We start from the raw sequence: 14,140 nt of genomic DNA, 5'->3' as shown, positions 1-14,140 counted from the left end.
CGCTATTACTAGCCCCCACAGACCCGCCCAGCACCCTCTTCAACTAATCAGTAGACTCTATCGTGAACCTATCCACACCCAGAAAGATGCACATAAATCCTCACTACCACCTTTAAAACCAGTACAACCCGAGACCAAGGGAGCACTGATAAACGCTCGCTCCATGGTAGCTCACGCTACAGACATTGCTGACCTACTCCACAACGAAGACTTGGACTTCTTAGTCGTAACCGAATCCTGGCTACATCCAACAGCAGGCCCCGCAATTATGTTAGCCATACCAGATGACTATACTCTACTAAGACTTGATCGTACCGCCTCTCGAGGCGGAGGTCTTGCTATTATAGCTAAAACTAAACTCCCTCTGACCATTGAGTCACCTGCCAACATAGGATCTTGTGAATCCTTAACTGCAAAGTTAACCTTATCTAATACACAATCCATCTCTATTCACCTTATTTACTGTCCACCTGGCCCCTTAGGGTCATTTGAAGAAGACCTCACAAATATCCTATCAAATAAACTTAAGAACTCTTCACAAAGTATCGTACTAGGAGACTTTAACCTTGGTTTTAGCGACCCCGCAGATGCTAACGCCACATTAATTAATAATACTTTAGAGGAACTGGGCTTCACCCAGAGGATCACTGTGCCCACTCATACCAAAGGTAGAACCCTGGACTGGCTAGCTGTGCACAACCCGTCCAAGCTGGCACAAATTGAAGAGAAAGTGGCGAATGTTGAAAGAGACACCCTCCTCTCACCCAAGATCAGCAAGAAAGATGCCTCTATGGTATATGTCACCACATACTCAGCACAGAGTAAGAAGATCAGGAGTATCATTCAAAGAAATTGGCCCATGCTGCAGATGGACCCGCGGACCCAACCCCTATTTCAAGATCTTCCTATTTTTGCCTATAGGAACAGTAATGCCCTGAGAAACAGCTTGGTGAGAGCAGAGCTATCGACCACTCCAATCACACAGACCAAACATAAAGGTACACAACCATGTCATAACTGCCAACATTGTAGTAACTTTATACCAGGCAACATCATTTCGCATCCACACACTGGTAAACCAATCACGCTGAAACACTCATGCACCTGCGATTCCACGAATGTGGTCTACGCCCTGAAATGCCCTTGTGGTTTCTATTACGTGGGTATCACCACAAGAAAGGCTAAACTACGTTGGACTGAACATAAGTCCAATATCCGGACCAAAAATCTGAGATCTCCGGTGGCAATGCATTTTGTTGAAGCAAGGCATTGAATTGCCCAACTCAAATGTATGATCTTGGAACAGGTCAAACTAAGTCCGAGAGGGGGAGATATACAGAAGAAATTACTCCAGAGGGAGATCAGTTGGATCGACCTGCTCGATTGCCTCAGTCCCAGGGGCATGAACTGTGAATTTGACTTAATGTGTTTTCTCTAATACAATCCACGTTCATTTTGTAGGTGTACTTGTAAATAGTGTTTTTTAACAGAGTCATACCAAGCTAACGGCTTGCATACAGATCATGGGTTCAAATGTATAAGTAGATGTGACACCATGGACTTTCACCATAGGAAACCCTCATGTTGGTAGAGCTCACATTGTTAAAACTTTATATTTGACCCGGTAGATTGTGAACTGGTGACTAACCAGGAGTTTAAGTTTGGATGCATTGTGAAGGAAGAGGGGAATCTTCAGAGCAATAGGCTCACCAGAGTTGTAATGTGCATGACATGAGACAGCTGAGTGGTTCATGATAGAATGTCTAAAATATAGTGTGTACATGGCACCTACAGCGCCACTATAGAACACGCCTTAATTTACTATATTGATAACTAGACTGACAGTCCAGGTGGGAAGGTTGCAGGCCAGTGCCTTAGGACCGACCCAATCTATAGGTCTGTCACTCTCCAGTACTTGAACGGTGGGTAGGGGCACGGGGCAGCTTTACAACTGCTGCCGTGCCACTCCCCCCGCTAAATCTGTCTCCTCACCTTAGCAGGTGCTGGCACTCTGATTGATCACTCGATATAACCATGATCCTTATAAAGTGGAATTATTAACAAATCCAATACCATTGGCAACGCGGCGCATGCTCCGTGCGCGTCCTTAGCAACGACTGCTGAGACGCGCGCGCGCCTGCACCACGATTAGCCTGAGTAGAATCTTTTGGCGGATTTGCCCATACAAAGATGGCGGCCCGCATTGGGACGCGCATGTGCGTCGGTTCCCTGGGCAACGATAATAGCTTGGGTGAGCTGGGCAGGGCGTCCTCGAGGCGGGCTGCTACACTCAGTGTGCTACAGGCGATTTCTTTACTTACAAGTTACAACAATAACCGAAGCGAGCACTAGTTATTAAAACGTCACCACAAGTGAATGAGTGTACAGAGGCGGCTTTTGCACCTCCCACCTAATGACATTTACTACGAGTACGTACGCTTTGAAGTCACCCTCCTCTTCTTTCTTCACAATTGCAGTCGCTCTCGGTTGAAGTAACTGCCCGACACTGCCACTACACCCGGCGAGACATCCACGGTCTTTCGACTGGGTGAGTTACGTTTAAATTATGTTCACAACACTTGAAAATCTGACCCCTCACCTATGATCTTTACAAGCTGTTTCTGCCATGTCATTTTAACTATACAGGTGGCCATGATTTTTCTATGGGTACCAAGGAAAGCAGGTCAGTTTATCTCTACCTTTGTGAGATACTTATTTGAGTTTCTCCAAATTCTGCATGAATCTAATTAGTGTGTCCTTATACCTTTAGGAAACCCCACTGAAATTTGAAAACTGAAATTTGAATCTTGTTGAAACTAAAAACACATCCTGCCCTGAAGATGGATTTCATACAATCCGAAACGCGTTGGCACTGACAAACCTAATAGTAGTGTCTTTAGGAATATACTTCTGAGCTGAGTGAATGTGATTGCTCAGAAGCAGGGAATTTGAAATTGGACAATTGTTGTCTGTTCAGTTTTGTATATGAATAGCTCAGTCAGACTATACTGCTAAAAGGTGTATTTTACCTCTGTTACCTACTGTGTATATGTGTTGTTACAGAACATTCTGTCCAGATCAACTGAAATGCAATCCTTTGTTTTTGTACTATAAACTTACTTTTACTTAGTATCCTGTGAATTGAATTAATTGAGTCTCACACCTTTTACACATTGAAGTGTGGGAAGTTGAATTGATTTTCAATGTGAATGATACAACTTAATGGCACCTAGGTCAACCTATTACCTGTTTCGAGCCCAGCCGAATTCTATGTTCACTGGGGACCTACAGCGTGAAAGGTTTGTGTATACCTGGAGCACCATTGTAATACTTTAATACTTAAACAAACTGACCCCTTTTCTCTGAATTTCTTTGAATGTTTTTGAAAATGTGTCCTACTGAACTAGTATTCCCACCAGGGAGTCCTCTTGTTTCAGCCAGGCTGAATCACCAGTTGGGATTTTATTCCCATTAGGAGTGCAGCACAGGGTTACCGACTGGCAACAGTCTGTGCATGTTTTGTTCATTAGTATTTTGAATCTCGAGTGGCCTCGAGCTTCACCCTGCTGCACCTGAAATAGCACATACCTGTTTTACACACTTAACATAAGACCCCTTGGGGTCTATTTACCTTGAATTACCCCTGACTATTACCAGTAGTGCCTCCCACCAACTTCCTTTTTCTTAGCTGTGCACAATTGCCCAGTCTTGATCTCTTCTATACTTCCACAGCCCTGGACAGACCATCACCTGATCTCGTTCACCTTAGAGCCAACACCAGCGCAAATTGACAGCATAGCTCCAGCTGTTCAGACCATAAATAAAAAGAACATCACCCCCGAAAATTTGATCCCATTAATCGTACCAACCTTGGATGCCATTCCGGACCACTTAGATCCCTTAATGATGGTAGACATTTACAACGGAGTCATGCTCTCATCTCTTGATGCCATAGCCCCACTGAAGTCAAAAAAGAGCAAACCAAGAAAACACAAACACCTGGTTTTCTCCTCATCGTAAAACCCTCAGACAGGAAAAGCGACGCTGTGAAAAAATTTGGAGAGTACTTCCCTCACTCAGAAAAAAACAAGAAAAACCTGAGTAGACTAGCCTCTCATTATAAAAAAGAAATCATCCTGGCCAAACATACGTCCTACAGCACTCGAATCTCACAAGCCAAATCCAACACCAGAGAGCTCTTTACAATACTAAAAGAGGTTGAATCTCCCATCCAAGCTCCTGACTCGTGCCTCAAGGACAAAAACTTGTGCACGGATATACAAAATGCCTTAGCTAACAAAATCTCCTCTCTCAAGACGAAGATAAACATCAAAAAGGACTCCCTTCTCTCTTCTACTAAACCCAACATCCCCACCCCTAAAAAGATACACCCAATTCAGACACACCCCCCTGTGCACATTCCCCATTTCAACTTCCACAGAGTATCCACCAAAGAGGTAGAAAAGGTCATTCTCACCCTCAAACCTTCGAACTGCCACGGGGACCTATGCCCTGCACAATTGATAAAGGATGCGGCTCGTGATCTCGCACCATTTATTACCAAACTAATAAATGCGTCATTCACATCAGGCAGCGTACCTAACAATCCGAAAGAATCATGTGTCCTCCCCCTGCTCAAAAAACCGAATTTAGACCCCTCTACTCCAATTAATTACCGCCCCATCACCACAGTACCGTTCCTTCTTAAAATCCTCGACAAAATAGCATACCAACAAATCCAACAGTACCTTGAGCACTTCCACCTCTTAGGAGTCAGACAATCGGGTTTTAGGCCTCAACACGGCACCGAAACCGCACTCATAGATCTTAAGGCACAGATAGATGAGCTGAGAGATCAGGGTAAGGTGGCACTACTGCTACTTCTCGATCTCTCGGCTGCCTTCGACCTGGTCGACCACGAGATCCTATGTGACCACCTTCAGAAAGCCGCCCACTTCTCTCAAGAGGCAACTGACTGGATCCAATCCTTTCTAAATAATCGCACGATGAGTCTTTTCCCTACTAGCAGCAGCCGACCCTACACCCATCACCTGTGGCGTGCCGCAGGGTTCTTGCGTCTCCCCCACCCTGTACAACATCTTCACAAAGTCCCTTTTTGATGATCTAGATGGGTTTCACCTACACCAACTATGCCGATGATACCCAGATCCTCATCCCGTTGACGGGGGATTATGACAAGGATTTGGCCTTCGTCAACAAAGTATACCTCATCATCCAGGCATTGATGGCCTCACACGGTCTATGCCTGAATGACGACAAAACAGAACTCCTCATTCTAGGGTCCTCACATAACCTCAACAAACTAGACCAAAACTACTCCTCCTTCGTAATCGACAACAAATAAGATCACGGTAGCCAAGGAGGTTAAAACCCTTGGTTTCTACCTAGAAACACTCCACTCTCACCTTTAAAAAACAAGTTAATGCTATGGCATCCGCCACATCCTATACATGCAAACTCATCAGAGCAGCCAAACCTTTTCTCTCCCCGTCTAACTGTATCACCCTAGCAAGGGCTCTGATCCTGTCCAAGCTGGACTATTGCAACGCACTTTATGTAGGATGCAACAAATACATTACGAACAAAATCCAGATCCTCCAAAACAACGCCCTAAGAGCGGCCCTCAGACAAAATATTCCTCAAATCGGTTTCCCTGACCCACAAATGCCTCCAAGCAGCCCCTCAATACCTTATCACTAGATTCACCAGAACTACCTCCTCTCGCCTCTTTAGAATGGCCAACTCCAACCTCCTCCTGGTGCCCAAGTTTAAACGTTCTATGTTGGGTGGGACCAGCTTTCCTGTTAAAGCAGCACAATACTGGAACTCCCTTCCACCACCTTGCAGGGAGGACCTCCCCTACCGCCTATTCAGAACTAAGACCATCCATTGGCTCAAGACTCACGACACATAACGAGCTCTCTTGCTAACCCAATGCTCCACCACTGTGATTGTAAATATGTACTTTTAGGTTGTCAACTGCTCAGTGTAGTCGAGACAACAGCTTTCATGAGACAATATTGTATATAGTATTACTTATATTGTATATTTCTGTAACCCATGCCTTATCGGCGTGCATTGTTTCTCTTTACGCATCCAGCACTGTAACCACGGCTGGACTTCATTCCTTGTATGTAACCAAGCTTTGCATTCCTCTTGTTGCCTCTGCACCTTGCTACCGTGCTAGGGGTTAGGTGCGCAATATAAATAAATACAAATACAAAGGTGAGATGCATTTTAAATGGAAGTGTACACTTTCAAAATGTGCATTGCTCTTCAATGCTTCTTATTGATATTGATATTTTATTTCTATCGCGCTCCTACACAAGTATTTCAGAGCGCGAAAATTCTGAACTCACATATTTTAGCGATGTGCATAGGGCATTTGAAAAGCCTTTCTCTGTGCTCCTGTTCATACGTTAAGCGCGTGAAGAATCGCATACGAATGCCCCCTAGCAAATGATTTAATATTGTTATTGGCAGCAGGGGCAAGACTATCCAGAGCTGATAGACAGCAGATCACTCGGTTTTTCCATATTCACTATCCAAAAATGCTTGGGTGTACTTGGAGCTTGAGTTCACCCCATTTCATATATCACTGGACACATACAAGATAATCAGCAAGACACAAAATAGTAAGGTGGGGTGTGAGCGAAAGTCAAAATGGCGACCCATGACTGTCACTCAGATGTGCAGCCAACAGTGGCGAAGCCGCATTGTGAATAATGACTTACCTTGTTTCTCGACTTGCTCACACTCCGTGTCGGAGTATTCATCTCTCCCATCTCTGTGGCTGCCAGGGCTCTCTGCTGCTGCGTGTGATGAGCTGTTGCCATCCCTTCCCGGGTCTAAATCGTCGCCTTCGCCTTCTGCGTGTGGCGGGGACGCTGCATTGCTGGGCCCAGCCGCCGGTTCCTCCTCGTTAATCTCCTCATCCCCTTTATCCTCGTCAGCTTCAAAATCCTCATCATATTCTGAAAAATGGAAACGACGTGAACACACAACACATTTCCTATTTTACCTGCTCTGTCACCTGCAAATGAAGGCTGCGTGTTATGCTGATGTTCATATGGCTTGCTCTATTCGATCAGTAGGCCCCATGCCCAAGCACATGTGTTCTATCATTTGGTGTTTTGGCAACACCTCTGCCCTGATAATCTTTACTGAAAAGCTAAACATACATTTGTCCAGAGAAACAGTCAATTTGGATAAAGTCAGCCTCATTTTAAATGTAAGGTATGTAGAGTACATTGGACAGGGGTCATGGCTGCTTACACTGTGCAGTTTAGATTTAGTTTTTTCTGTCAGGGTGGTAAAAAGGCAAGGGCCTCCCACGCCTTTTTACATCTCCCTAAAAGCAAGCAAACAGTCATTCCAACCACCATGTACACGCATCACAGGCAGGCAGCATTACAGGTAATCCATACAGAATACATCCCGTGTGTACAGGTTTAAAAAACAGGGAGCCAGGCTCCACAGGGATTAAAGTGTCTGTGCCTGAATCAAAAATAGATGCAGCCATAGAGGGTGGCATGCTAGTAGGGCCGGCCTTAGGGCAGGGCCAGCCGTGCGCCCGCCCCCCTACCCCCCCAGGAGCCATTAGCCCCATGTCATGCTAGCTCGATTGAGTCTTTCAAGGTCTCCCCCGAGCTGGTGTGGGGGGAGAAGGTGTCGCAGGTGCCCTATTGAAATTAAATGCGCCCCGCTCTCGGGATAACAACAGGGCGCTGATGCTTTTGTATCAGCGCCTATTGAAAAATGTGGCAGGGAGTATGGGGGGGGGCGCCACATTTTTGTTTTGCTACTCAGGGCGCTGCTACCACTAAGGCAGGCCCTAGACTATCTCAACAAGGCTGAGGTAGGATGGGGAGAGGACTTTAATCTCCTTCCAACAGCAAGATGCAGAAAAAAGCCACTCCCAGGATCTACAATGTGGTTATCATGGCTGGGGTAGCAGAACTCTTGTTACTCTGCACTGGATGTCTGTCATGCACACCACATAACAAGTGTCTGGTCTTTGCCCCTCTCATTCCAAAGAGATGTGCCAAACTCCTGGGGCGAATCAAACATATCTGCGTTATTGTAACATCACCAGAACATACCACTTTTTGGCCAGTGCTTAATATGAACCCCAGCACTTATTGTCTCAGACTCAGTTTGATTCGAATGTTGTGTTTTGGCAAAGGTATTTTCTTAATTGTCAGCGAGTCACTCAGACAGACAGTAACACAACACGCAATAACAGTGTGCGCTGGCCTTGTGTGCTGGGCCGGACAGTGTTTGAACCGCATGAACCCACGCTCGCGCGGCCATCTTGGTTATCTATTTTTCATAAATAACAGTGATTTGGAGGGGACAGTGCTGGGCGCTCGTGCTGGCCATGCCTGCACACTGCTCCAGGCAGCCTCAATGACATTTGTGCCGCTCTCTACTGCAATACGCGTCAGAACTGCCACGTCAAGATGGGTTGACAACAAACGGACAGTCGGCAGTGAGCAGCACCAAAAAAGGGGCAATGCCTGAGAAAAGGCAGCTGTGCCTGTCTAAGGGTGCCAACCTATTTAAGTAAGATCTTGCAACGATGTTTGACGGACATGTTCAGTGGTTTAGCAATGATTTTGCCTGCGCTTGTCCATCAATCCACCACAGGAGGGAAGCAAGCATGTGTGCCCTGTTTTCTCTAGATACAAGGCCAACCTGTTCCACTTGTTTCTATAAAACCAGGGCACCAGTGTAACGAAGACTGTGCTGAAAGCAGCATTTAAACATGTTTCTCATGCCAAAACATGATTATGTTATGTTTATTGTATATTTGTAAATCCCACCTCTGCCGTAGTCAATTCCAATAAGACTGCGAGAGGTGCAGATTTAGAATTATATATGAAAACGTCAGACGCAGCCATGAATAGTGACAACGATGGGTGGGAGAGACCCGTCACAGAGTGTCATGGCAGAAAGTATTTGGGCCCTGGCACTTACTTATTTCCAAATTAAGCACTGATGTTGGATGACATACCTGAAATTTATAAGGTCTCTGCCCTATGTTCGAACATTACAAATAGCTTTTGCCTGATATTATTGCCCCTATTGGCAGTGTGCCTCAGCAGAAATTTGAATATGTAGTGGTTTAGGTTGTTTTTAAATTCTGCCTTCATACGTGACAACTCACATGAAAGATCTGCAAAGGGTACAGGGTCTTGGACAGGGAAGTTCCTGCGGGTGCTTGTGATTTATTTCACACAACAATAAATGGACTTTTGGGGTCGAACCAAACACCCTTTTCCGCCGAAATTGAATGAGTGGTTGGTAGCATTACGAGAAAAGAAGGATGCCGATGTTTAACTTTGTTGTGCCATAACCTTTGTGAATGTACATAGGTATAACATTTACGTGGGAGTCTAAATTGAGGTGGTGGGGAGTTCTAGTTGAGCAGGAGAGCTGGGGTGCAATGGCATTATTACCTTTGGTGCACCAAGCCCCTCCGTTTTGTTCCAAATCACAGGCTCCACGCTGCGCTGGTAGTTCAGAGCCTGTGATCAAGACATAAAAGGAGAGGCTGGGTGCACTAAAAGTATGACACCAGTGCACCCCAGCTCTCCATCTGTGTCTTAATGTGGGGCCAACCCCAGGCAGACAGCTTGTTCATTCAAGAAGCCGCATTGTTAAAGGGAAGCCTGCGGGTGTCCCGCAGGCAACCCTTTAACAATGTGGTTCCCTGAGTGAAAAGGCTGCCTCCTAGGTGTTGGTTATTTACTCGGAAACAGGAGGGCTGGGTTAACCAGCCTCTCTTTTTGTTTCTGAGTAAAGAGCGAAACACCCAGCTGGCAGCCCATTTACTGAAGCATTGCACGGTTAAAGGGATGCCTGCAAGTTTGAGTGCTTCAGATTAGAAAAAAAGGCATCAATGCCTCTTCTTTTTTCAAATCCGAAGTGCTTACACCTGCATGCAGCCCTTTAACCGTGCAGTACTTCGGCTAAACAGACGGCCTGAGGGGTCAGCATAGCTGGGGCTAGTAGGGGCGAGTCCTGGCTGCAAAGCGTTTTTTGAAGACCGCCGGGGCTAGACCAGGCCCACTCTGGGGCCTCAATACCTTCAACTCTCCCTTCCTAAATATCTTCCTTCTCAAGCTCTTCGCTCATCCGCCTCCAACTCCGTCAGAGTCAGTCACTTCTCCAAGCAACGAGTTGGTAGTAGATCTCTTTCTTCGGGCTGGGGCCTCTCTCTGGAACAGTCTCCCTGCCTCCCTGAAACTTGAGGAGAACCATCTCCGGTTCCGGAAGCACCTCAAAACCTTCCTCTTTGCTTCTGCTTTCTCTCCTCTTCTCCTCTGCTGAATTCCTGGCTGAAACTGTACTGGTTACCTGGTTACCCTCTGTTCTCGGGCCCAGGTCCCATCCCCTGCCAGTTACACACCTGCACTTCCCCCCTGGCAACTCCCGCACTTGGGGACTGTAGTATTTCTCCCTACAGTCCCCCACCAGCACTTGCCACCTGATGTCTGCACTTACCATTGCACTTGCCACAAGCTGGCCCCACTTCTCTTACTGTTTTATTATTCTATTACCCCATGTACTGCACTGTCCCCGCCCCCCTTCCACTCCACACTTTCCTCCTCCCCTTGCCCTGCACTTGCACGATCTGAATGACACTTGGCATCGTATGATCGCTGTCTCTGTCTTCCCTCTGTTCCCCCTCCCTTGCAGCTTCACGCCTTGAAACACTTGTGTATAGGCGTGTTATAAATGCGATGTCATATCATATCACCTAAAGCCCTGCAATAGGTGAGTGTGATATCCAGAGGCATGGGGACTTATTCCTTGCAAGCGCTTTGAAGCACTTCACCTAGGTATAAGCACTATATAAATAAACAATAAATAAATAAATGTAAGAATTCATTCCGTGGTCAGAAAAGGATGGGTCTTCAGGTGTGAGAACTAGCCACACATTGTTCTACACGTATTTGGAAGCTGCAGGACTAATTAATCAAGGGCATGTGTATTTTCCACAATGTCAAGTTCCATATGTAAGCTGACTGCCAGATTATGGGCATTCTGCAAGGATACAAGTAGGTAAGGTAACCTATTGGTTGAGGCTACTTAATATGTAGTGACAAGCGGTTGTCAGACCCAAGTAGCAAGATTTCTGGTGTTGAGGCATGAGACAAAGATTGGATTGTTCCCCTCTCTGCTAATGTAAAGACATCTATTTGCATCCTCAAGATGAGGCTAAGAAAGGTATATATATATATATATATATATATATATATATAGGATACATTACTCACCGTAATCGTATTTGTGATGCTTGTATCTGCTTAGATTCACATGCTGTGCATAGGCCGACATCTAGTGGAAGCTGCGGAGTATTACAGTTTGTTTTTCGAAACACGAAAATGGGCGTCGACACAGGCGTGCCAGTAATACTATCCCTAGTGTGACGTCCACTGTACCCAAGATCCCTCACGCGTCTAGAATCCTCAGATTGTATTTTTTCTGACATGAGGAAGCATGAGGAGTAGCGTGAGTACAGATAATCCAAGCAGATAGACAGAAAGGTAAGACTACAAGCAATCATGCGCCTTCTCTCGGAGGGGAGGAAGGGTGGGTCGCATGTGAATCTAAGCAGATACAAGCATCAGAAATAAGATTACGGTGAGTAATGTATCCCTTCTGAGGCTTGTGGAATCTGCTTAGATCACATGCTGTGCATAGATTAGCGAGCAGTACCAGAAGAAGGAGGTGGGATGTGAGAAGGGTCATGAGCAAACAGGTGTCTTAGAACCGCTTGTCCCACTTGTGTATCTGTCTTGGAATGAGTGTCAATGCAGTAATGCTGAGTAAAAGTGTGAATAGAGCTCCAAGTAGCTGCTTTGCAAATGGTGTTGAGGGGAACATTTGCAATGAAAGCCAGAGTGGCCCCAATGCCTCTAGTAGAGTGGGCCCTTGGCGTAAAAGGCAGAGTTTTTTCAGAAAGAGAGTAACACAGCTGTATACAGTTGATAATCCACTTCGAGATAGCGCCTTTAGAGACGCGATCTCCCTCTCTGCCTGTAGCTACGGAGACAAACAGTTGATCTGTTTTCCTTAGCGGTCTGGTTTTATTTACATAGTAGAGGACCGCCCTACGTACATCTAGGGTGTGTAGTTTCACCTCAGCCGAGCTTTGCGGGTTCTGGAAGAAAGCCGGAAGCTCGATGGACTGGTTTACATGGAACTTTGATTTAAATTTAGGTGAGAACCTAGGGTGTGTGCGTAAAACCAGTTTGTCTTTGTGGATAGTAAAGAAAGGATCCTGCACTGACAGAGCCTGAATTTCACTGACCCTTCTTATAGAGGTAATGGCTACTAAGAAGGCCGTTTTATAAGTCAGGTGTTTGAGACTACTTTTATGCATGGGTTCGAAAGGGGGGCCCATGAGCTTAGCTAGCACCACATTAAGGTCCCATCCTGGTGGTGGGTTCGAAATAGGAGGGTGGTCTCTTTACTCCTTCCATGAAGGCTTTAACTACTGGTACTTTCCACCACGACACTTTGTTATGGGATGTGGTGTAAGCCGAGAGGGCTGCCAGGTGTACTTTCAGAGAGTTAAAAACCAATCCTGCATCCAGCAGGTGGAGCATGTATGTCACAACGTTGGAAGGAGTGCAATCAACAGGGTTGATTTGTTTATTCTGGCACCAAATAACGAATCTCTTCCACTTGTCAAAGTAACAGTGCCTTGTGTTTGGTTTCCTGGATTCTCTTAGGATGTTCATACACCTCTGTGGTAAATTGAGATGTCCAAACTCTATGACCTCAGGAGCCAAGCTGCCAGGTTCATTGAGTTGGGTTGCTGGTGCACTGTTTGACCTTGTTGCTGGGACAGTAGGTTGTACCAGGCTGGAAGTTTGATGGGCTCGCACACCGCCATCCTGCGTAGGTGTGGAAACCATGGTTGTCTCGCCCACATGGGAGCAACTAGGATGAGCGTCATCGATTCCTTGTTCATCTTGTACACCACCTTCCTGATGAGGAGTTGGTGGAAAAGCGTACGCAAACATCCCTGACCAGTTCATCCACAGGGCGTTCCCTTGGGAGTCTGGCTGGGGGAACGTGGATGCAAATCCTGGGCATTGTTTGTTTTCGCTTGTGGCGAATAAGTCTATAGTGGGGAAACCCCACTGAGAGAAGAGGTCTTCTACGATCTCTCTGTGAAGGACCCATTCGTGTTCTTCTGGGAGGGAGTCTCTGCTTAGAGCATCCGCTAGGGAATTGAGCTCCCCTGGAACATGTTGTGATGACAGGAAGATGTTCCGTCTGAGTGCCCATATCCAGATTTTCTGGGCAAGCTTGGACAGATTTGGTGAACGAGTCCCTCCTTGCTTGTTCAGATAGAACATGGCTGTCGTGCTGTCCGTCCGGATCTGCACCGACAAGTTTAGTAGATGGGGCTCGAATGCCCGAAGCGCTCGGAATACTGCCAGAAGCTCTAGGAGGTTGATGTGGTTCTTGGCTACTGAGTGAGACCAGAGACCCTGAGCTATGTGGTGGAGATGGTGAGCTCCCCACCCAGTCAGGCATGCATCTGTAGTCACCACTGCCTGTACTTCGGGATCGTAAAAGGGTTTTCCCCTTGCGAGATTCTCTCTTGTCCACCAGTGTAGGCTCTGTACAAGTGTTGGCGAAACGACCACTAGATCGTCCCACTGACCACTTGCCTGAGACCACTGTTTCGCCAACCATTCCTGCATGGGACGCATGCGCAGTCGCGCGTGGGGGACCAGGTAAATGCATGACGCCATCATGCCCAGTAACCGCATTGCTTTGCGTACCGTTATTTGTTGACCGGACTGATAATGTGGAATTTGCAGTAGTATATTCCGAATTCTCTCTTCCGAAGGGAAGGTCAACCCTTTCTGAGTATCTAGAATTGCTCCTAGGAACTGTTTTGAGGTGCTTGGCACCAGGCTTGACTTCTTCTCGTTGATTGAGAAGCCTAATTCGTGGAGGAGGTCGATAGTCCTTTGAATGTTTGTCCTGCAAATTCCTGGGGTTTCCCCCGTTATGAGCCAGTCGTCCAGATAAGGGTACACTGGGATTGCCTCCCTGCGTAGGTGTGCCGCTGCCACCGCCAGTACCT

General features: G+C 46.4%; 1 protein-coding gene across 2 annotated transcripts in view; it reads right to left on the bottom strand.

Annotated features, from left to right (window-relative positions):
• ERICH3 (glutamate rich 3) overlaps positions 1 to 14,140 on the bottom strand; it is a 728,475-nt gene that overhangs the window by 264,021 nt on the left and 450,314 nt on the right. For both annotated transcript variants that reach the window (XM_069641907.1, XM_069641908.1), the window contains exon 11: positions 6,756 to 6,995. In XM_069641907.1, coding sequence (XP_069498008.1) covers positions 6,756 to 6,995 — 240 coding nt within the window. The remainder of the gene's footprint in view (positions 1 to 6,755; positions 6,996 to 14,140) is intronic.

Source organism: Ambystoma mexicanum, chromosome 1q (genome assembly GCF_040938575.1).
Source record: "Ambystoma mexicanum isolate Mex_15411 chromosome 1q, UKY_AmexF1_1, whole genome shotgun sequence".
NCBI lineage: Eukaryota > Metazoa > Chordata > Amphibia > Caudata > Ambystomatidae > Ambystoma > Ambystoma mexicanum.
Note: the sequence above shows the minus strand (reverse complement) of the source record. Positions and strands in the feature narration are given on the sequence as shown.